Genomic DNA, 24,147 nt, shown 5'->3' on the forward strand with positions numbered 1-24,147 from the left:
ATCACTTATAAACACGGACGGGATCAAATTGCCTGTTAGCGGATCAAATTGCCTTCTAACTGCAGCCCTCTGTCCTTAAGCACCCGGCAAGCACAGCCCAAACTCCACCTATGCTCACGTCTGTGCCAATTTACTGACAAACTGGCCTGCAAAGCATTAGCTGCAAGCAAGCAGAGCCATTCCACCAAACGTTTTGGAAACCCACAAGAAAGTTACCTACAGAACATCACCAACCCTGCGTGTTTACCATTCTCTCACAGGTGCTGACCTTTCTTTATTCCCCTGCTGCTTTTATAGCCTACAATCTGAAGTTCTCTCTCATCATCCCCAAGTACCACCACAGACCCTTTCTTGATAGGCAGGGGTTCTTTAACTGATGTTAAAGACAATTCCAGAGGCAGAAAACACCCAAAATATTAGCTTTGGAGCCATCTCCCAGGAATGGATAACTCATATCAGGTATGGAACCACTTTCCTGTGTCTACTGTGTAGGTGAGCAAGCAGAAACAGAGACCGTCTTTTTTTTAGTCCCCACTCAAGGAACTCCACGTCCTGTTCCACTGAAATGCTGGAGACAACCCACCACGACTGCCTCCTGCCCTTGGCCTCACAAAAATTCTGACCTTGTCCTGAACCACGCTGCTGACCAGCAGCACAGAAGGGCGATGGAGGAACGAGCTGTCCCGAGCCAACACATCGCGGGCGGTAATCTAATTTGACATGTTTTGCTCCAAATACTGCGCAACAACCAACGTTATTGGTGTGTTTCAGCAATACCCTGGAGATAAATTTCATCACTGCAATATTGCCTTTAATAACAATTTTAATTATAACAGCCATTCGAGGACTGCAGCCATTCCTGTCCCACAAATTCCAACGATATTAAATTACTGCGGAGTCCAGAAGACACTCGGGAGCGTGTTCTGTGCAGAGTGAAGCCATGCATCTCATCTCTGTCCTCAGAGAGGCACGGCTCTAAGCCAGAACTGCATTTCAGTGGTTACAAACCCACACTGCCTCTAGGATGGAGAAGGATCTACCCAGGTTGCCTCAAGAAAAAAAAGAGGCAGCACAGAGACCCTGCAGAACCTCCACGTAAAACTGACCTCGGCAGGAAATTCTGGATTCTTTAATCTTCCCTCCAAATCTTTTACTAAAGCACTTCCAGCAAAGGATAAAGAAAGGAAATTCTGACAGATGGCAGGCGGATGCTGATTGCTCAAGCATGAACCAGCCTAAGACAAGGACGTTGGTAAGTGAGGGATCAGGATCACATAAACCTATTTCAGGAGCTGCCTTTACCAAGAATTTCCATTGTCAATCCTCTGCTTCCATGCCGAGGCGCAGCCTTCACCAAACTGATACTCCAAACTGAAAAAGAGAAGCCCTACTATCAGGATATGCCCTAAAGTTCACATAAATTCATACTAATAATAAATTCATACTCAGTGAACATTTTTAAGAGCATCAGGAAAGAAATCATCACACAGGAGTCAGATTTCACTCAATGTTACTCACTGAAATTTCGTAGTCTAGCATCTTAAACTGACATTGCATAAATAGCAGGCACTGCAGAGGTTACTACAGGGAATAAACCTGCATCCCCTTTATTGCCTAGTAATCAAATGCCCAGCAGCTGCCACTCAGCTGCTCAATCAGCTCAGGCTTACGCTATAAGCAGGCACAGAGGGAAGGCTGGACTATTAAAGCTGCCTTCAGATGGCCAGCATTGCACACAGGTATCCGACTGCCAGCATGTGCTTGTTCTTTTAATGCATCTCATTTGTAAGTCCAGGTGGTGAACTAAGCAGAGCTGTTAAGGATTATGGTTGAAAATAACTGCAAACGCTGTTTCTGACTACAGGATAAAATGCATTGCTAGGAAATATTTAGATTTTTTAAGCTTCATTACACAGAACTTTCAAAAATTGTCAAGGATGTGGTTTACTGGGGAGTAAAGCTTAATCCCAGTAACAGTCACTAATGGGGAAAAATGGATGTAGGGAAAACAATGATCGAGTGAGAAGTACAAGGGATTGTGCCATCCTGCCAATAGGATGTGCAGCTCTCCTCTCTTTTCCCCTAAGCAGTTCGATTTCTATTCAGAAAGCTCTCAGGAACAACAAAGAAAAAGGCCATCGGACTCACATCCAGACACCAGAAGCTGGCAAAGCTGCTTGCAAAGTCACAGCACCCGAGGCAGAGGCAACTGGCACCTCCTCTACCGGCTGCAGGAGACTGCCAGGACAAAACTTGGGAAGCTTTGCTTTGCTTTGCTGCTTACAGACACTGATTTATCTTCCATTTACTGAGCAAATGGATACTTGATTATGAAAAACATAGTTCTTCAGTGAAATTGAGCTATCTGGCCTTTTAAACCAAGGATAAAAGCCTCTTTCAAAATTAACAGCCATAAAATTCAAACCAAAGAAGACCAATAAACAATGTCAGCAGCTGGCAGATGCCAGGAAGAGATGAGTTCACATGGCAAAATATACAAAATCCGTACTTCCTGCCAGCAGCAGGTCAAACCAGGTCATTTAAGACCTGAAATAGCTTTCAGGTAAAAGTGTCTTCAAAGCCTCTTTAGGAAACTGTTTGGGAATGCTCTGCCGTGTCTGCCTGGCCTTAAGGTCTCTCAAAATCCTCAGATTAGCGAGCTCCTAGAAACATTTACTCGTTGGCCTTGCCCAGGTTTAGCTGCACAGGTATCATGCGGTGGTTCTGGCAACAACAGTGCAGGTGGCAGCACTTTGCTGCACAAGGACATCGCAAGTTGTCCTCCCCTCAGCTTCCTACAGTGAAGGAGCAGCAGTGGCAGCAGTCCTGGAGGCACGGCGATCATCCACCCTGTCACAACAGGCTGAGAGCACGGGGAAGCTGCCAAGCCCCAGCTCCTGATCTTTGGTTAAAGGAGAGCTGATGGAAAGCTCCCAAACACAGCTGCGTTGCACAGGGCTTGCACTGATGCTCTTGAAAGAAAACAGTTGCTGTGCTTGAGGCTGTCCATTTCCCATCTGAATAACCAAACCCCAGCCATTCCTGCCAGAGAAAGGAGGGGAGAGAAACCTGATCTCCAAAGGAGCCTACTTCTGTATTTCACAGCCACTCAAACAACAGCAGGTAACAGCAAAACCCCGAGAAAACCCAAATCCACACAGCAGTTCCCGTGTTTTTAAACGCACTGCTTTCTTTTCCTTTTAGTCTTTGGTGAACTGCCAAAGGTTTTCTCTTCTACTTTATTGAGCACAAAAAATGAGATGAATGATCCAAGCCGTTGTCTTTTCACAACACCAGGGCTCCAGTGATTCATAAGCAAGCAATTCCCGTTCTTCGAAACGGATGCTGCATTGCCTAAGGCGGTGTTGTATTTGCAGCTCAGACCTCAGTTATCCCAAAGAAATCCTCTCCATGGTGCTGTTCAGAGGTGATCTGCCCCATCCCCAGCTGCTGCCGTATTTTACTTTTTTTTTTTTAATTAGAAAGTTCCATTCTTAATGCAACCACAGGACAGACTGAGAAATCACAGGATTTTGTCTGCATTACAGCAAAAGTGTCCTGACTTCTTCCTGCTCCTGCACATCTGTTCCTGCACTCCCACATCTGGCAGGCTCACACAGTGTCCCCCACTTTTTTTTTCTTTTTTTTTTTAGCTGCCTAGTATTAGGAAGACCATTACTTCTGCTACCATACAGTGATGTAAATCAGATTCCCACTGCTATAACAAAAGGCTCGATATCACAGACTCTGCCCTATGTCTAGACTTCCTTTTATGAACTAATAAAAGCCTATTTATATCACGTCTCTAACCGCTGGGTGGTACAAACCTGCAGAAAAAGGAAAGGAATTTTAGGAAAAAAAAAGCAAGCCGAATAAACCAAAAGGGCACAAAGAGGCAACATCATCAGACATCAAGTTCTGCTCTAGAGGAAAGCTGCATCCAGAGACCCCAGCAGAGCTCAGAGGTTTCTCAGGCAATGTTCCAGAGCGGTGCTGCAGTGGACTGGCAAAGTCAAACAAGTCACAGAGGACAACTCTAGGTCTGGCAAGTTTACCAGCAGCCTTCCGTGCTCTCTTCTCACTGATGGCAAGCACTCTATTGCCTAATTCAAGAGGTCTGAGGAGAAAACTGCCTGGCAATCTCCCTCCCAGTAGAAAAAATAGCATTCTGGGGTGTTCCTGATAAGGGTCCACAAGGATGACAGAGCAGCCCAAGCACCAGTTGGCCCAAAGCAGCAGCACCCCATAGAAGCCATATGGCAAAACTGGACAGCTCTGCAACAGTGCAGCCTCGTATGATAGCTGCTGTCTAGTTTTTTTTTCTTCTTCCTTTGAACGTTAGGAAGATTATCTACCTTAGCAGCAGGCAAGCAGGTGCCCCTGAATAACTGTCTAGAGCTAACTATAATGCTGAGAGTAAAAATATAGGTGTATTTATACTTCCACTAAATACACACAGCCATATATACATTCACACACAGTGGAAATCATGACGCTCGTTTCACAATAGGATCTGTCTGGATTGTCGTATTAACACAAGCTCAAGAAACATCCTAATCTGGTGGATAAACACGAGCCTTAAAGCTCAGAGACGATCCCTTTGGACAGCAGCAGCTACCCCTTGCTAGCACTCAGAATTCTGGCTCAACGATACTGTCAAGACTATGGTAATAACTCCAGAGCTTCCCATATGGCAGGAAAAACAGCTGCAGATCAGACAGAGTTGTCCATGGAATTATGTTGCTAAAGAGATGCTAGAGTGATATTTTCAAGGCAAAAAAAAGAAAATCAGTGACAAACACAAGAGCTGATTTCCTGTAACATTCTAGGATTACAGAATTCATCTTCATGCCCACCTTAGGAGGCACAACCGAAACTAGTGCTGACAATTTTTCATGCACACCACTTCAGAGACCACTGGTACAGAAGGGCAGTTTACAAATCTCAACACATTTCACTGGACTCCCCCTGTAGCTCCACTTACGGTTGTGAGTGTGCTGTCTCGTAGCGCTCAAAGGAGTGGGACAGATCGTGCTTGTTGTTCATGTAACACTGCGTGCACAGGTCGTAGTCGAAGCACATTTTGCACTTCCACCGCATTCCCCGGATGCCGTGCTTCTTGCAACAGTCACAGATGATGTTAGGGTGACGGACACCTAGCAGAACAGAAGGAAAAGAATATAAGATCCACACCAAATTCAGAGAAACCAGGTTGACAAGGCTGTTAGAATTATATTAGCATGTTTTAAAGGGATAAAACGTCCACGTACTAAAGATGACAGAACATCTAAGCTTAATAAGGGAAAGTCTGCACGGCATTCTAGGGCTGAGCAGAGTTGATCTGGCTGCCATCTAAGCAAATCAGAAACCCCACAAATGCCCTGAGGTGGCATTAAGATTGAGCCAACAATCCTTTTGTCTCCACGGATTTGTACGTTAGGACAGGCCCACCCCACTACTACCCCACAGCCCTGAGTTTGGCACTGCTTCACGTCTACCTGCTCTCTTCCACCAGAGCAGCAAAATAAGGCTGCTCACACTCAAATGGTTGCATGGGAATGAAATGAAAGCGGGGGATGCTGGAAGAGGATTAGAGCTCATCCAGTGCAATAAACCAGAGCAGATTTTGTATTTGTTTAAAGATCTCTCCCATACATTATCTTTCTCCCAACAACAGATAACTCCTGCCCTTACTCAATCAAGTAAGCACAGCTACAACAAATGAGCTCAATCAGGAAAATTCAACTGTAACAATTTTTGGCTGCTCAGTTTTTCTGATGCTTGACTTTTGAGCTGTTTACTATGCAAAACAGGCAATATAAATTCTACTTAGCTCAAATAACACTTGGGAGCTTGTTCTGCACAAACAATTGACAATGAAGCTCAGTACGTTTCAGATACAAAGCCTAAACAAGGGAACCAAAAGAATTAATATTGATCTAAGAAGACATCTCGTTTGTTCTGAATTATCTTGCTCAATTTCAATGCCTTTCCATGGTCCTGCCATAGAAAAGTAGCACAACTGAACTCAAACATTCATTACAACGCAGTTGCAAAAGGCTCAGGTGCCAGTTAGCAGGTGAGGCAGGTTCCACATGCTGAAGATGGCTTTACAGCACATCCTTGTGCTTCTTGTCCGTGCCACACTTACCTATTTGTGCGTTATCGTACAGAAGAAGGTCATAAGCTCCTTGAAATCCCGTCCGATAGTTGGTTCTGTTGCCCTGATCCCACTGCACGACCACAGTTTTATCCGGAGTGGTTGGGCTGCCTGTGCGACCGATCTCCACCACGGTCCCAACGTTCCCTTCGCCACTGTCCTGGCTGCCCCACTTCCAGTCCACTCCGCGAACCACCCGCATCCCAACCTGCATGCTGGCATAGGGGTCCGAGTCCATCGCTCTGCACAGCAACCCTCAGAAATCCTTCACGCAGCAGCTCTGGGAGATGGGCGGCAGCAACTCATCCAGCAGCAGCAGCAGCAGCATGTTCAGCACACCTGGGAAGACAACGTGGCATTAAGTGGTGTCACTCCAAACATCACAGCCCTCAGAGCAAGGCGAGCAGATCCCATTTCAGCTCGTGCCCCTGGTGCACAAACTCTTGCTCCGTTAGCAGGGCCAGAAGGTTTTCTAGATTCCACTTCCCAAACGAAAACAGCTCAAAGCCCACCTTGAGGTACTTATCCCACTCTGCTGTAAACACCATCAAATGAAATGCTGTGTAAAAAGATTACCAAGATGCATCCTGATTACCTTCCATTCAGCTTCAGTCTTGATTGCAGTCCAGCTGCTGTTTTAGAAAATGACAGCTGCCTTTAGCAAGAAATTGGAAGTCCTGCTTTGTCATAGCACTACAGGTGAACTTAACATCAACTCCACAAAGAGTCAAAATGGCAAGAAACATGCTCCCTGCCCCAAACAACCCGGCCACAGACTAGGCCTGACATGCCGAGTAGATAAATCTGTATTTTATTCAAACAGAGCTCTATTTTTGATGAAGACTTCATATACATCTTTTCAAATGATACTGCAGTGCTGTGTTCATCTTGCCCAGAAAGTTTGTGATTGATTTTGAGATACAGGAAGCCTTAAAGATGCAGAGAAAAGCAATATGTAACTGTCTTCCAAAAGCAACAGCAGTTTTAAAACAAGAGCCAGTGTTAGAGAAATGTCAACCTTTGTTGCTATTCTAGCTAGAGCAGGAACAGGAAAGGGTGGGCAGCTAATCTGCAGCGAGCACTGCAGGAATAGCTTGGGATAGCCTCTCCAAGTGTTGCCATGACAATTGGTAAATGAGGTGAACACCACATGGATGCAGCACATCCACAGCTCTGAATTCAATCACAGATTGTCAGTCTGGTTTGTGGATTTAGAGATGTCTTTTTTAGAAGATGACGGAGGAATACAGCTTTTGGTTTTTAGGGCCAAGCTCCTCTCAGAGCTCAGGAAAAATCAACTGTAGCATCCTTTTACCTTTGGGCATCCCTGGGTCTCCACTTCAAGCTCTAACACCCCAAATTTTGTGAAATACTTGGGAAAAAACCCACATATATCAAAAATGCAGAATGCCAAGGGCCAAGCTGTGCAGGTTCCAAAAGCACAGCAAATCTTACCAAGTGCCTCGACACGCAGCCAGCTCTCACCAGACTGACAGAGCCGCCACCAAGCTCATAGGATGTGCACCCAGACGTGGCAGCAGGAGCAGCTCTGTGCCGCGCAGCTAACGCTGCCGCCTACCAATAAAGCAACCAAAACCACCCAGGGCTAAAAATAAACTCTTCCCCCAGCCAAACATCCCCTTTTAAATGTATGGAGGAGTAATGTGATGCAAAATGAAGTTTCTAACATGCAGAGAGCCGGATTTCTGTTCAGCTTTAGCATCTCCCCAGCCTCAGGCTTTTTCTGCTGCACATCACTGTCACATCCAAACAGCAAAAGGAAACGTCCTTGTGAACTTTGTGGCATCTTTACTTCTAATCATCCCTAAAAGATGCCTTGGGCAACGCTTTCATTTAGATCTTTGTGGAGGTGGACGCAACATTGCTGAGTTTAAGGTGCACCGCTGGTTATTGCTTTTAGGAAATGAAGAGACAGAATATCCTTTTTAAAAAAGCATCGCAAAACCTAAGGAGATTTGCATGATCTGCTCCTCCTCCAGATCAGAGAGAAACGGCAGACTCGGCAGTGCTCGGTTAACGGTTGGGCTTGATGATCTTGAAGGGGTTTTCCAACCTAGATGATTCTGAATAAAATGGATGCCTTACTAGCAGTAACTTTAACCAAGAGCTTTCACTGCTTTAACGAAGTTTTCCACTTTATAGAAAACACTTGGCTGCCTACTGGCAGTTCTGTAATTACAGGCCAGGAATGCAATCTCTGTTGATGCCCCAACTACCAAGCTGCAAGGACAAAAATCCACCTCATCTGTAGCCCGTAAGAAGCTGGATGTGGATGGAAACAGTTTTACTGCTGCCACATGCATTGAGCTTCCCTGGGTTCTGCAGGTTCCTGTTACGAAGGAGCTGCACATGGACTCATCCCACGGCTCTGTGCTTATGTCCAGGACTCCACCACCCAGGAAAGCTGCTGCAATTTAACTGTACCCTTGTGATGCTGAGTGCTGGTTAATGCTGTTCCGGGCTGCAGTGACCCTCATGTAATCTGCTCGCTGATCTGAAGGCTGACTTCTTAATGCCAATCTTCTCTTTTCACCCAAGAAAGCACCAAAGGCACCGCATTCCACTTAATCTGCAGGGCAGTGCATTGTAACAAGAGGAAAAAGCATTTGAAGTCTTTAGGAGATGAATTACAACACACATGTGGTCTAAATCATGCTAGAGACCAGTATTATTTACTTCCTAAGTGGAAATGTTTCACCCATTGAAACAAATACTCCTGCTCCTCCCTCGAAGCTGTTTGAGTGTAAATGATTCCAGGGAAGGATAGGTGTAGCTGCCAGAAACCGTTTAGAGAAAACAACAGCTTCCCAGAGGAGTTTAAAGAGAGCTCTGAACAAATAATCCATCATAAAACACAAACATGTCTCTGAATCCTGACCTAATGTTCTGACCTCATCTACTGTGACATGGAAAAGCACAGCCCAGGTGTAATCAAACCACTCTTAGGAAATAAAAGTAATATTTAACTGGAACAAAGGGAAAGTGCCTTCAGTCTGCAACGTTTCTCTGCTAACAGTCAAACACCGTGCTGCTGGTAGAGGTGCTCTAGAGGCAGCCCCGCACACGGCTTGTAAGAGGCAAAGGTTGCTGCTCTACTGGATACACGGCAAACAGAACCGAGCGATGGTGTAAGCAGGTTGGCAAAACCCACGCACGTAACGTGGTTATCAGGTTATTTCAACAGCATGGTAAACAGAGGAAGAGGCAGCTGTTTCTTTCCCCCCACTCCTCTTTTTTTTTTTTCCTTCTCCTTCTGAGATGTATTCTGCAGTTAGAACTGTCTTCTGGGAGGAATTACTTCACCTGAGGGAGTTCTGCCAATCCTAAGGATGCTTCCTTAAGTGCCCTGGGCCACGGCAAATGCTGTTTGTTTTTTTCAGAAGAGCAGCACAAGCTCGCAAAGCTCAGGTTTTGATGCTCCTCTGGAGTCCCTGGCTCCTTAACACCCTCTGGGAGCTCACGTGGAGACGGCTGCAGCAGAACTTTTATTACTGGGCCCTTTCCACAGCAGCTCACACGAGCTGTGGAATTATTTTTAATAACTTCACTCGGGCGTGAAACATCCATCATCCCCAGCCGGTAATTCACAAGCCCCACAAGAAGTCATCACTGCACTAAGCATTTGGGGAAATAACATCATCTCGCATCTCTTATTGCTGGTTTCTGACTTCTCCTCATTGCACGTCCAATTGCTGACGATCTGCAGCACCCAAAACCTACCACAGGGGTCAAGCTGCCTGCTCCTCGTCCTCCTCTTGCTCTTTGGCAGCCTCCCAGGAACACCAGACTCGCGTGGGCTGCAGTGTGTGTGTCCGGACCCACGGGGCTGCAGGCTGGGGCTCCCCGGCTTCAGGCAGCACAGAGCTCGACACAAACACCCCCACTGGGCACGCAGGCCAGACAGCAGAGGGTGACAGCCTCGTGGTTGTTCCGGGAGGCAAGATTTCTGCCATAAATTCCCACCCAGGGACAGAAAAGACGTAACGCTGCTAGGAGGAGAAAACACGGTGTCCTTTGCCTGCCAAAAGCAGGGAGGACGCTCCCTGAAACTACAGGCTTATTTGACACCCGGTGCGTTCACACTGCGCCCACAACAGCACCACGCAGCCATAAACCCATCCTTCCACACGACCTTTTGCACCGGGTGTACCGAGAAGCAAGCGAGAGAATTAAGCTCTTGCATCCTCAGCACGACTGGGAGGCGGGTAAATAAGCTTCTTTTAATTAGAAGAGGATCTGGGGAGTTTTACATCCTGTTTTCTAAGACCCACCCTCCTGCCCTGAGTTCCCCTCTCATAAAAGAGTGGGTTTGTGCTTTGCTCTTTGATCCTCGGCTCATCTCTCTCAGGGAAGAGAGAAACAGAGCAAGCAGCCAAGGCATTCTTCACTTGACATCTCAAAAATAACCGCAAGCCCATGAGGTCTGTGTCAAGACCAACGCCACTTGCTTTACCCTCCCTTGGTCCCAGCGCAGACTGGGCAAGCACCAGGAGATGTTTACAGGCACACGATGCAGGCAGACAGGAACAGAGCACGTCCCCAGTGCCGCCTGCATCAGCAGAAATCCAGAATAACCTCACTGCAGCACAAGCAAGCGGTCGGCACGGTGGCGCTCACTCTTCAGGAGACAATTCAGCAACAACCCTCTGAGAGGAGCTGGTTGTGACCTTGCTGGCCTCGTTGGTCGTTTCAGCAGGATTTTACCCAAGAACAGAGGTCTGCAGTTCAAGTCGGGGTTCAAAACATTAAGATCGATCGGCTACCACTGGTGTAAAGGTTCAAGATTTACTTTTTTATGTCCCCACACTGGTAACAAAGGCCTCTAAACAACTTAAACGTGATGGCTAAATTAAGCCAGCTCCTCCTGGCTTATGAACGGCTGTGCCTGTGCAGCTGGTTTTTGGCAGGACTCTTTTCCATGCTACTCTTACGCCCTACAGAAGTGGGATTTGACTGAATTTTCCCCCTTTCCTGACACAAGCAGTGTGAAACCAGCGCCAGTTCACTAGCTATCTGCACAAGTAACTATTGTTCCCCACCCCAGTTTCCCTAGCTGCAAACCAGAAATAAACACTTTCCTATTAGAGATCCTTTACTCACAGACAACAACCAGGATCAAATACCTCTGACTAAGGCTCCAAGCTGCTCAGTTACTCATTACCAAAGCGAGCTCTCACGCCAACAAACCCAAATTCAGACCTAGCCTTCGCTTTTCTTCCTCCTCAGCAAGCAGGAAGACCCCAGGACAGCACAACAGCAGAAATAGGTGTGCTCTCCCAGCAGAACCCAGTCTAATTTCTCTCAAGGCTATTCCCACAGCCGAATACACTCACTGTTAAGTGAGAGCAGAACAGAAAACAGTCCTTTTTGACTTACCACCATACAAAGACCAAAAATCCTTAACTTCTTAGCAGACCTCCTCTAAGCTGCCTGGTAATGGTGCCTTCTGGCCAGCCTGCTGCTTGTTCCAGCTGTGTTCCTTCACACACAGCACCTACATAGTTCTGGGCTAAAATTGTAGCACCAACAGGTGTAAAGACATCCTGTCAATCTGAAACGATAGGCAAACCAAGGCTGTATCTCCACACAAGTCTTTCACTAGCATTTTAATGCCTGTTTTAAGAAAAGCCAGACGTATAAGCATACATAAGAGCAATATGGCATTTATCTCAAGTAACCAGAGCAGTATTTTTAAGATGCTCTGAATCTTAAATCCCGTTCCAATTGGTCCTGTGATGTTGCAGGTACTACTTTCTCTCGTAACGCTTGCAGCCCTAACATACACATGACTGTCCATTTATGTAGGAGTGCAACAGGCACCTACCTAACCCATAAACTGGCCTCTGAAGGAGTCATTTATGGGCAAAAGTTGGGTTTAGGTTTTGCCTGTATTTGGAATTTATACTACCTTAGATGCCCAGGCTGGCTGTAAAAGAAACAAAAGGCCGCAGAGAAAGCCTCCATCTCTTTCATGCAGACATTTATTATAAAATCAGTTGTGCTAAATCATTTGCTGAAAAAATTGCGTAAAACCCTACCAAATGAGAAAAGTACCTCTAGTATAAGGGCTAATATTAAATTGCAACGCACGATAAAGATTTTGTGCTTTCAATACATCCTTAATGCACAAACACTGGGCTCTAGCACTGCCTCCTAACACAGCACTGGTGCCAGTCCCGCTTCTTGCTGTGGCAGGGCATGCAGTCAGACCCACGTTGTTGTGTATTGTTCCCCAGATCTCACTCCGCAGCCCATGCTCATACAAAGAGCTGCGCTGTCTGCTCAGGTCTTGTTTATCCGCTCAGGCTGAAGAACAGGGGCTGGGTGGTGGAGTAGAGCAAGCAGGAGCTGCACTGCCACTGCACATGGTGCAGATCGGACCCAAGGGCTGGCAAAGCAAAGCCAAATGCTTCCAAGTCATAAAACAATGTCAGCGATATCAGACCAAGTCCAAAAAAGACAGGGATGGCCCCCAACCCTGACAGCACTGCTCCCTTTAAAACAGCCATCTGGTTCTAACTAAATATAATTAAAAAAAGAAACAATTAAAACCTCAGCAGTATGGTCCTACCTTAATTTTGCCACTAAGGTTAACCATCTGAACAATGCTCTAGCGTAAACTGGTGATAGGTACCTTAGTAAAAGACAAACAGAACAAGCTATTTTCTGGCCAAAAGCACGTTCCTCTTAGCAGGAACCAACAGCAAGCACCAAGTGTATTACCCCAGCGCTGTTACCTGTTCTGAGGCTCCATCTCCCGTGGCTGACACAAAGAGCACAGAAGATACAGGCTCCTCGCTCCCAGGCCGAGCAGATCTTCTAACACAGAAGCGTGACACCACCTCAGGCATTATGCCACAAACTTAACCACTGAGAATCAGCCCAAGCCCGTGGAATTCCTCCTTATGCCACCGAAAGAATTTGCAGATCCGGAGGGAATCACCCTCTCCTCCCCTGCTAAGCCACAGAGTCTCCCTGCCGCTTTGCTTCGTGGCTCACCGAAGACGGGGATATTTTTTCTCCTGCTGTCAGCATTTCTGCTTCGTCTAAATTTTGCAAAATGGCATCACTGGCACGGAGTGGAAGAGAAGAGCAGATGATGCTTCCGTGGGTTAAATATCAATATCAGATAAATGAAGCCATCCCTACTGACAAACCATTCTCAGCAGAAAGAAAAATTAGAAGCGGGCTAGCTGCCTTGTAAAACCAATCAGCCATGAAAAAGCCTGAATGAGGCTGAACCATACCCCAAACCTCACCTGCTCTCGCAGTATATTGAACTGTATTACATAAACAGAATAAAGCAGGTGATTAATATGCCTTCACTCGGGGATTAACATCTTGTCATTTCAGCCTCACTAATTATTTTGTGTAAGAGCAGGCACACATCCTGAAATACTGGGACACAGAGCGAGGAAATGCTAAAAATAACGAGCCAGCCGTCATGCTTAAAGCCTGCTTTTCACCTCTACAATCAACACTTGTCCTATACAAATGCCAGCCTATTGATCCGTTTGGTCTACGCTGAATTTTGCATTCAATTTACACTGATTGTATTCTAGCGCCGAGTCCTCCTGGTGAGAAGGGAAGGCAATGTTCCCTTCACAAGTTGGAGGAGCAATACTTTTTGTGGTTATCATCCTGCCTTTCTATTCTTTTGCCTTGATAAAGGATACCGGCCTAAAAGAAGCACCAGACAATTTATTAAGATGTAATAACAGTAGTTATGTGCAAATCCTGCTCAGAAGCTTGCTGCCAGCATTCTGGTTGGTATTTAAAATTCTGATGGTATTTAAAAAAAAACAACCTGCAGGGTTATCTTCTCTTCTCCTTGTTCCAAAAGTTAAATTTCTTGGGTTTAAGTAATTTTTTTTAATGAATCAGCTCAGTGCTGACTAATGGACCAGGCTGATGAAATCCACGGAGTTGCGAGTGGGTCAATATTTGCTTTAGCCCATACAGATGAGAACGCAGCCTTCAGGAAACACCACAGGTCAATCAAAAATAAACAGCTGTCACAAGCTTCCCACAACAGACGTCGTGGCGCACCACAGAGAGGTGGAATACCTTTTGCCAAGTCAGAGGCGTTTGAAATTCCTATTTACAAATCACCCGCAGCCAAATCCAACAAAAACTTCAAAAACTTGAAACCCGTGGGATCGCTGTTCATTTGCTCACTGGAGAATTAAGGGTGACGATAAGGGAAAGTTCACACTGGGAATCTGGTGTCTCTCTCTTACTACATCCCCTAAGATAATTGCTCATGAGCCTGATGAAATTTCCTTCTGGCTTTTGATGAACTGTGTTCTCTCCAGGAGGGAGAAAAACACATCAGCTCCAGCCATTTGCTTTAATTGGACCTGACAGTTTGCAGATTGCTGCCTAAAGCCTTGAAAAGCTCAGTAGCTGGGGCTGAACAGCATCTACTTTTTCCTCAAGAGCAGATTTCATAAACCCAAATCCAACTCATCCAGGGAAAAATCTGTTACAGTACAAGCTCGACATCACTATCAGGAATGGCTTAGATGGAGCTTATTGAGCCCTTTGGCAAAAGGAGGATGAGGCAGCCTCTTGAAAATCCCTTCCAGCCCTATTTTCAATCCCCTCAGCACGCAGTACCACATAGAAACATATTCCAACATCCAGAAGTCTCTCCTGCCTTCAGATTTCAACTGTATTCTTACTTTGACGTTGCTCTGAGCAATATGTAACTGGCCCACAGCTGGTGGTGTTGAGACCCAGCGCAGAGTGAGCAGTGTTTTGGAAAACACACCCTTGTGGTTCTGTGACAAGGTTGTTCATAGGTATTTAGACTCGGGAGCCCTTGGTGGTGACACAACAGGATTACTGACCATCTGAGTTATGAACCCAACTTTTTCCAACTTCTCAAAGTGAAAAGATGCTGCCTCAGGCTCTGGCATAGAGCAAGCTGCAGCATATAACCCTCTGAATCTCCGATGAGCCTTGATGGCTCATCCTACCAACTTTCAGATTCCCCTTCAGGCTTTTAGAACGGCCAACGCTGCTCTCCTGCTGGTTTCCAGCCTAGAACTCGCCCTTTCTGTGCTCTGAAAGCAAATCAAAAGGTTTAAGTCTAATCTATCCTGACCTGCCTTTGGCTAGAGAGACATCAGCTGCATAGGAGCAGAACAAATTGAGTAGTAAGCTGTTACTTTCCTTCCTTGGACTTAAAGGTTTGAGGGTCAGCACACGCACCAATTCACTTACCAGTCTACATTTTAGAAGTACGGATGTTTCAGCTTTGGATAGCTTTAAAGCATGCAAGAACACTTCGCAGATGGAGAATGGAGCCATGGTTACATATGGATTTGGTGGCAGAGCCAGCAAGAAACTCACATATCCTTGCTCCAAGTTTCCTGGGAAATTCCAAACAAAACTACAGCTCTCATGACAAAGGGAGCAGAAATAGACAACAGACTCCATTTTCTCCATCTTTGCTTAAAGACGGAAAAATATCTGATGTTATCTACCACACAGAGATATAATTTTATCAGTTTATAATTATTCTATGCAATTTTTTTTTTTCTTTTTTGCTATTCAGACAACTGAAGTGTTCATTCTGATCTAAGGTCTCTTTGCCTGCTTTTGCACAGATGCACATCTCCCAGGTACCAACCCCAACAGGAGCTGCATCGCAGCTCCACGATGAAGGAGATAACTTACAGCAGCCTGTAAGAAAGGCACAGGCTTTTAAATTCAACCACCTGCACACAAAACGAACTGGCTTAAGAGGCTTGTATTCTGACAGCAAAGAACTCCCAAATGACCCACCGATATCATCAGCTCGGTACCTCTGGAGAGAACAGTTCAGTGTTTGCATGCATGCAAAGCCCGATCGTTATTGGATTAAGGCCTGCTGCTTCCAAAGAAAACCACACAGGAGAACCAGGAAGGGGAAGATGACGTTGCCCAGCTCGGGTAGGATAGCGCTGCCTTAGAAAGACATCTCTGTCAAGGAAAGGAGCATCCCACCAAAAACCTTGATGGGGAAATAAAAATAAAAGAAAAACAGAACAAGAGAGGGTATTCTTGCTAACAGCTCTTCCAATAACATGACTGCTTGAAGAGTGCGATCATCAGGTACTTTGGGAATCAGAGAGGAGCCAGCAACACGATTTGACCTGATCACACTTGAAACAACGGAAGGAGCAAATAAGGGGAAAGCAACACCAACATATCGGAGGGTTTATGGGGCTCCCCAGTGAGAGTTTCTAGTGAGAACGTGCTGCAAGTTGTATCGCAATACTCAGGCCCCTCTGTAAATGCCCCTGATAAGCCGTGAATCAGAATCCTTACAAAACAACCAGGATTCTGCTCAGCCTGCTCAACCAGCCTGCTCACCAAGCCCTGCATTCTACTCCTGAGTCCCTGAAATACAAAAGCTCAGAATAAAAGCGCATGATCGGTACTGCTGCAAGTGGCACGGTCACATTCAGTGTGACCCTGAATCCTGCCGGGGCCCGGGAGCGGTTCTGTATCAGAGACGATGAGCAAAACAAACAGATTTAACAGGAACAGGCAGGCAGGGGCAACGTGACCTAGAAGAGACCAGCTATCAGGTTGGAGAAAGTCTTCACCTTCAGCCAAGCCACTGGCAACTTGTCTGTGAGCAACCAATAATAACACCTCACAAAGGCAAGGCAAGAGGTGAGCTTGTTTGGGAGAGTACCGCAGCCTGGAATAGCCCAGAGCGGTCCCAAATAAATGGAAAGGAGACATTTGCAACCACATTTGTGGCACTTCCACAGTTTTTGCAACTTCTGAGACTTCCATAAAAGTTTTAGCAGAAATACGCTGTGCACGGAATCCCAATTCTTCCAAACAATCCTAGCAGTGCCTTACTGGCCACTCAAGACCAAAGCTGGAAAACTGTAAGGTTCTTTATATGCTGACCAGGCACAGGACTTCCACAATCACATGGTTTCAAACGTGCATTCCAGACAGACACCAAAACACAGGAAACTACCCAGCAACATCACAGCGAGCAGAGAATTGAGCCAACATCAATAACATACACTTATGAAAATTATTCTCATAACAGCAAAACAGAGGTGTGCTGTGGAAAGGGATGGGAAACACATTCACTTTGTTGAAGTTTAACTCGAGAAATATCATTCACGAAACAGAACCAGTAGTGATGCTTAAATGACCAGAGAACTCTGTTACATACGTTGCAGGCACGTTTACCAGTCCTACATGAACTCATTACACCTTGTCACCACAGAAATCATAGAATCCTGGAATCATTTAGTTTGGGAAAGACCTCTAAGATGTGAGTCACCTGACGCTTGACCTGCTGCTCTGGTAGTTGTCTGCCTTCAGGAGGCACTTCTTGAAGGGAACCACCACCTGCCCACCAGACATTAGCTGCTCCAAGTAAAAAAACAGACACCCATACGCCAGAGCAGAAAAGAAAGCTCAGAATAGGCTTTGCTAGCTCTGCCAAGGCTATTGAAGTTTCTTTCTGATTTCCACTACCCCTATGACATGTGGCATCACTCCAAACACGAAAATGGGGGTTATTTACAGTAAACGAGTCCCTCATTTACTTCTTACTCAAGTAATTAAATTCCAGAGTTGAGCATCTGCAGGGAAATCGGCCCAAACACACACAGAGCATCCAATGCAGCTGAACGGCCTTCTCTACATAGAAGTTTTGCCCTTGTTTTTCTTGCTTTCTCTGTGCAAGGAGATAAATCAAATCAAACAAATCAGAGGAAAAAGCAAATAATCAGAGGGGGGAAAAAAAAAAGCCACACGTGTTTCAGTTCCGAGTAATAATTCAGCATAAGGCCTATGCTCCGGTGATACAACAGGAATCCATCCCAGCGTTTCTGTCAGCTCTCACCTCAGCAGGTGAGGGCTTAGCAGCAGTTCCTGCTTCAGGACAGGAACACACCTCCAGAACAGGCACACACCTGTGTTTACACCCACTGATGTATTTACACCTGCTGAGGTATTTACACCCTCTGCTGCAGCTGCTGCCGGCCACCCAGAAGAAAAGAAGCAAAAAAATAAAGCAGGAGCAAGATCCCACTGCGGGCTCAGCCCTTGGTAAACGTGGCAAGGAGGAGAAGCGGCTGCTTAGTGTAAACCCATCCCTTGAGAGGATGGAAATAAAAAGCAGAACAGGCACATACCTGGCGGAGAGCGGAGCGAGCAGAATTCACGCAGCCCTTCGGCAAGCCGCTGTCCTTTCGCCAGAGCCGTGTTTGTCTCCTTCCCTCTTTCATCCTGGGGGCAGGAGCCTGCAAGCTGCCAGCTCTGCGGCCTGAGGGGAGAGCAGAAGACACGAAGCTGCGGCTCCCTCCGGATCCCCCCTGTGAGGCAGGAGCCGAGCACCGGCCGCGGGCCGGGAGTCGCCCCCCACCAGAAGCCTCCCCCGGCGCCCTCAGGGCTCCCTCCCCGCTTCTCCCACCCCTTCCCCGGTCCCCGAGAGCCGCCGAGCCCTGGGGGCTGCCTCGCTGAGGCACCCGAGCCCCCCGCAGCCCCTCACCCCCGGGGAAGCGGCCGAGAAGCCGGGCCGCGGCCCCGCCGGCCCCGCGGGTGCTGCAGCAGCGGCGCCGCCCGTCCCCGCCTCCCCTCCCGCCCAGGCCCTCTCGCTTCTCGGTTCATGCCGGGAGGTGTAGTTCCTAGCTCCTCGCCCCGGTGCCTCTCCTTGTTCGGGGGAGCTCTGACTACAAGTCCCGTGAGGCAGCGCCAGCACGGGGGTGAGCGCCATGGGGGCTCCTGTGGTGATGGGGGCAGCGCCCGCGGTGCGCCCCCCGTGCCTCAGGGTCCTGTCACCTCACCTCATGGTCTCCTCACCTCATGGTCTCCTCACCGAGCCCCTGTCCTTGTTGAGTTCTGAGCCTCAGATCCCTTCATCGTGTCGAGAATAAACGCTGGGGGTCGTCTCTGCCCAAGCAAAACAGCTGTTGAAGTCAGTGGGCTGTTCTGACTGGAAAAATAAAAATAAAAATGCGGTTATAAGGTCTGAGGTATGTTTGGTAAACGTTTGAGTGTTACGTTTGAGGGTAAGTTAGTCCGCTGTCAGGGAGATTTGGGGGTTCAGCATTGGGCCCAGAAAGGTGCTGTATCACTTGGGTGAGCAGGAGGGCTTGGAGAGGCTCAGCTTGCCACCAGGAATGTCAAAGAAAGGCAGCCCAGCTGGGGCCTTGCTGACACTCATAGTCAAAACAGGTAAGTCTAAAAGTACAAGGTATTATTACCGTGTTGATAATGATTTCCTGCTCAGAGAGGCATGAATTTGCATTGCTTTTCTCCACCAACACTGATAACGTTCTCCTGTGGAGCTGTTGTCCATGCAGCAGAGCCCACTCCATCTCCTCTTCCACTGCTGAGGCCAGACATGTCCAAATTGGGTTGTCAAACTGTCCAGGTCCCTAAAATCCATAAGGTGGGAACAAAAACAGTGGGGAGCAGCGTTGGCTGGAGCCTGTGAAGACTGAAGAGGGTAAAATTATGACACAAAAAGTCACAGTATTCTAGCTGCTACCATAACAAAGACCTGTCCCAAACCAAGCTTTTCACTGCCATTTGATGAAAGCCAAAGATTAGGATTGAGCAGCCAGGTCTCTTGACCTCCTTGTTGTGTAAAAGTGGTGTTGGCCAGACCACTTAATCACATATGTTTGGGTAATCATGAAAATGTAAATGTGAAAGGGAGTGAATGAAATCTGACAGACTGAGTGCAAGGCTTTAGTTGGACACTTTATAAAATATCACCTTCCCCTTACAGAGGGTCTTGCACTGATTTTTGTTGTATTATTTTCCTACAGAAAACATGTTCTAACCCTTTTAAATTTTTTTTTCAATGTGACTTTGGTCGTGGTAGAATTGTTTCCATAGGTCTGGCTCTAGCCACATCAATGTCACTAGCATCTCTGCTACAACATGCAATAGATAGTAATGCTAAGGAGGGAGAGAGAGGGGGAAACATAGCTCTGGATATGGGAGAGAAACCTCTGCTCTTACACGGTCATATCCTGATTTCTCAAATATTTTGCTGGGAATCTCTTTGTGCCCACTGGATGCCGCTGTTACACAGAAATAGTCACAGGCTGCAGGCTTCGGCTGTAGGCACTTTATCTAACAGACATGGAAGGCCACTTCAGGGTCAGCTGATCTCTGTGGATTTAGCTCTATTAATAAGCCTTTCTTACAAAAGAGCTCCTCTTAACATTTTGCAGCTTACTAATATGCACCTGTGAACCTTGGGCCATGTGGGTAAATGCCTCCATGATGGTAGTCTCAGCAGCAGAAATCTACAGATGTTCTTTGAAGGTGATTGAACAGGACTTAGAAAAAAAAAAAAGTCTGTTGAAGGGAAAACAGGTTACCAAGAGGTGTCTTCAAGTCATATATAAGATGCTTTGGCCAGAATCTATGTCCTGCAGTGCCTATTTTGAATGCCCAATACAGGAATTTGCATGTGGAAAGCCAGGTTTGGGGAATTCTGTCCTTAAAAGCCTGGAAATGGCAGCTTTCCCTGGCTCACATGTTGCAAGTGTGTGCTGAGGTTATGATTACACCTTGTGGCACTGCCTTCAGAAGCAATGATCTGTAGAGAACAGAAAGGATATCTGTGGCTTCTGCTCTGTATTGAAAATTGCAATATTTCAAACTCAGCTGAATCTCAAAACAAGCCAGAAAGTGACCTACATCCAACACCAAGCTTTGGGAATTGACTCTGAGTAAGTTAAATTCCACATCTAGGTCTCTCCTCTGAAGCAAATGAAAGCATAGCCTAATAGAATCCACACCCTAGGGGAATTCCTCTTTATTCCTTGCCAACAACTTTTAGCACTGAAAAAGAGCTATCCTGATTTTTTAACCCACATTTCGTACTGGAAGAAGTATGACTCCAGGTTAATACAGGCCTTAGGGTTTAAATCCTTGAGATTCTAACATCCAAATTGTTTCCTGATGTCTTGAGCCTTGGCCTTTCAGGAGCCAGTCTAAACAACAGGGGATTTAAAATAAGCCAGGAGTCTTTGCAAAGCTAATAGATGTATATGTTAAAAGGACTGTGTCTGTCCTGGGACACCATCTGTATCCAATAAACATAAAGGCAAATAAGGTAACCGATAAATAACAGGCAAAGTGTGAGTCCAGCTTTGTGTGACCTGTGTGGCTGTAAATCTGGTAACTCCTGAATTTGGTGGAGATTTGTCAGTTTTGTACTGGTGTAATTGAAAGCAATGTCATATAATTGGCCCGTGATCATTAAAGAAATCATTTGGGCAAATAAGACTAAGACGGTGATGATTGTTTTTAGTGTTGTGCATCAGGTATTTTAAAAGCTGCTTGGAAAGGTTTCCAGCACTCTGTGGAACTTGTCTGCATTAATTTGTTTAAAAATAATGTCTAGGGAAGGTGAAAGTAATTTCATTGGTTAAGGAGAGGAGATACTTACCTGTGGTTCACACCAAAAATGTTAGTGCTGGGTGTGCTGGACTGTTTTGCTCAAAAATACAGCACAATACCATGAATAACTGGAAACAGTACTGGTAGTTTCTGTTGACAAAGGACATGAAGACTCATCTGTGCCAGATTTTGTGTTGCCGTTACACGGTCATTTTCCCAAATACAAATGAAGTGGAAAATAGAACCAAGAAACACACAGCATTTTAATCCCATATAAACCGAAGACAATGGAGGAAATGTCTTGCCTTCATTGTTTTACAACGAACCAATGGACACAACAGGGTCCTTAAGAAAGTTAGCTCAGCTCCCAGCATCTCACAGAAATTAAAACAGTAGAGCATTCAAAACAAGAAAGAAATCCACAAAAAGATCATGCAGGGATGTCAACAGTGTGAAGGTTGGATAGAAACTGGAATGAGGATGACTGAAGGACAGCTCGTTGGCTAGTCAAACTGTCCTCATCCAGAGAAACAGTCGGATTGCTCCTCTTTGCAAGGACAGGCGCTTTTCTTCTGTTAAAAGTTTCCTAGCTTTTGGCTGCTGCTGTCTGTGTCCTCTGAAGTGCTGGTAGTGTAGATTGAAGCTCCTCTGGCCTGCTCTGTGACTCTAGCACAGCTCTTGGCTGTGAGTTTTAAACAGAATTATTTTGCTTTAGCTCCCTTTAGCCTGTATTTGGTGGCCTGAAAAAAAAGATAAGGGGCAGTCTCACACCACTGAAGAGAAACTTGCTTATCAGCCTTAAGTGACAAGCAAGCAAGACCTGGTCACTGCCTCTGGCTTTTGTCTTGCAGAAGAGAAGAAAGTGACTTAGGGGCCATCTCCCTGTGATCCCAGGGTGACACAGTTTTGAGTTTGGAGCATCTCAGCCAGACGACCCACCCAGCTGTTGAGGCGTATAAAAGGGCCAGGCAATAAAGGGGCATGTTGAGAGCATCTAGATTAAACTCAGATCTCTTCTGCTTTTAAAAATATATAGGGAACGATATAGATAGAATTGGGGTGTAAATAGAACTAAAAGCTACTAAAGGAGCCCTGCTTAATGCTTGTTTGGCTGAAGTTCTCTGGCCATGTGTGCTTGCACAGTCCACTGACTCACTGAGCTGGCAGTCCTTTGCCATCCTGCTTTTTGCAGCCCAGTCGCTGTGATAAAAAGCACCAGAGGCAGCCTGGATCTTCATACATCAAACTGAAATCTCAGGGGGAACTTTAAAACACTTGCTAAGAAATTCTGCAAAGAATATGCTGGATGGAGCCTGCCATCAATAAGGCAAATGGCAAATAAATATAATGGTGTCATGTATTCCTCCTGGGGGCAAAGCTGGGTAATTGTTCTGCTATGGTGTGCGGAGAAGCACTCTTCTCTGCTTCTGAATTTCATCCAGTTCCCTGGAGCCCTATAAAAAGCAGTCTCTGCCTCAGTTTCATCTGTAAAACGAGAAGAGGAGGATCTATCCTCTTGTCCTGTGCACCTCACCGAACCAATTTTGCGTCAGGATCTGATCCCTTTGCACTGCTGTGGAGTACTGTGGAAGAAGTGATGCGTTGGGTCACAGCTCTCCTGTTGGCGATGTATCAGCACTGGCAGTAAATAAACCAGAATTCTGCAGAGAATAAAAAGAGGGGAAGAACATGAAAACAGAGAGGCAGTGACTCTGCCAGAGCTGCTGGGTCAGCCACCCAGAACAATCCCAGCTTAGCAAAGCTGCTCCCTGTGTCCAAGCAGCAATGTGGCCTTGGCAGCTTGAGAGTTAACAGCAGGGGGATTGCTTGGCCGGCTAAAGGAGCAGCCAAATGGGCTTGCTGCTACCTGGGGACCAGTTTCACACTTCCCTAAAAAAAAAGGTGTTATATACAGAGAAGAATTAAGAGTTGTTCTGCTGCTCAGGTGACAAACTGGGGACTTCTCCCTGCGCCAGGGGTCGGTATCAGCCCCTGTGGTGCCCTCAGTGCAAAATTCCTCTGACTGCACTCTTCTGGGGAGGGCACAGGCTGGGTGGCCTCCCTCTTTTCATGGAAACAGCCGTAGTTTGTCCCAACACTGCTCCAGCCTCTGGCTAGCAAGCAAACACCTGCCTGTCAGCTGTGCTGCAGCAATGCCGTCTGGAGAAGGATGATCAGAAGCTGGTCCTACAGAAGTTGTGTGCACCAATGCTGCCTTCTTGGCAACTTCTAGATGGAGGCAGTCCAGAGCCCCTGGCAGCTGTGGGTGGTGTGGTGTGGTGATGCAAGTTCCTGAAGCTGACTCCTCGCTCTTTAGGACTGATGCTTTATTCTGTGCCTGCGTGTGCCAGCAGTTCCGTTCTGCTGTTTAATGTCCATCTGAGGTTCCCTCTCCCTGCAGTGGCTGCTGTAGACGTATCTAAGTCAAACTCCCTCCAGTGCTGAGCACCACTGCAAAATAAGGAATACTGGGCCTGTTTCATCCAGTGTCTGGCCTTTGCTATGTCCCAGGTGTGCCAGGTGCAAGACTGGTGGAGGTCTGTGATGGCTCCGTGCCTGCAGCCCAAGGTGGAGTG

At 46.5% G+C, this 24,147-nt stretch overlaps 1 protein-coding gene across 2 annotated transcripts in view; it reads right to left on the reverse strand.

The window, feature by feature from the left end:
- Positions 1 to 18,770, reverse strand: part of MIB2 (MIB E3 ubiquitin protein ligase 2) — a 40,230-nt gene extending 21,460 nt beyond the window's left edge. For both annotated transcript variants that reach the window (XM_084494932.1, XM_084494931.1), the window contains exons 1-4: positions 18,699 to 18,770; positions 18,343 to 18,473; positions 6,152 to 6,499; positions 4,985 to 5,156 (exon numbers count right to left, since the gene is read on the reverse strand). In XM_084494932.1, coding sequence (XP_084351058.1) covers positions 4,985 to 5,156; positions 6,152 to 6,398 — 419 coding nt within the window. In that variant the 5' untranslated portion in view covers positions 6,399 to 6,499; positions 18,343 to 18,473; positions 18,699 to 18,770. The remainder of the gene's footprint in view (positions 1 to 4,984; positions 5,157 to 6,151; positions 6,500 to 18,342; positions 18,474 to 18,698) is intronic.
- Positions 18,771 to 24,147: the final 5,377 nt, after the last annotated feature.

Source organism: Aythya ferina (genome assembly GCF_964211825.1).
Source record: "Aythya ferina genome assembly, chromosome: 21".
Classification (NCBI taxonomy): Eukaryota; Metazoa; Chordata; class Aves; order Anseriformes; family Anatidae; genus Aythya; species Aythya ferina.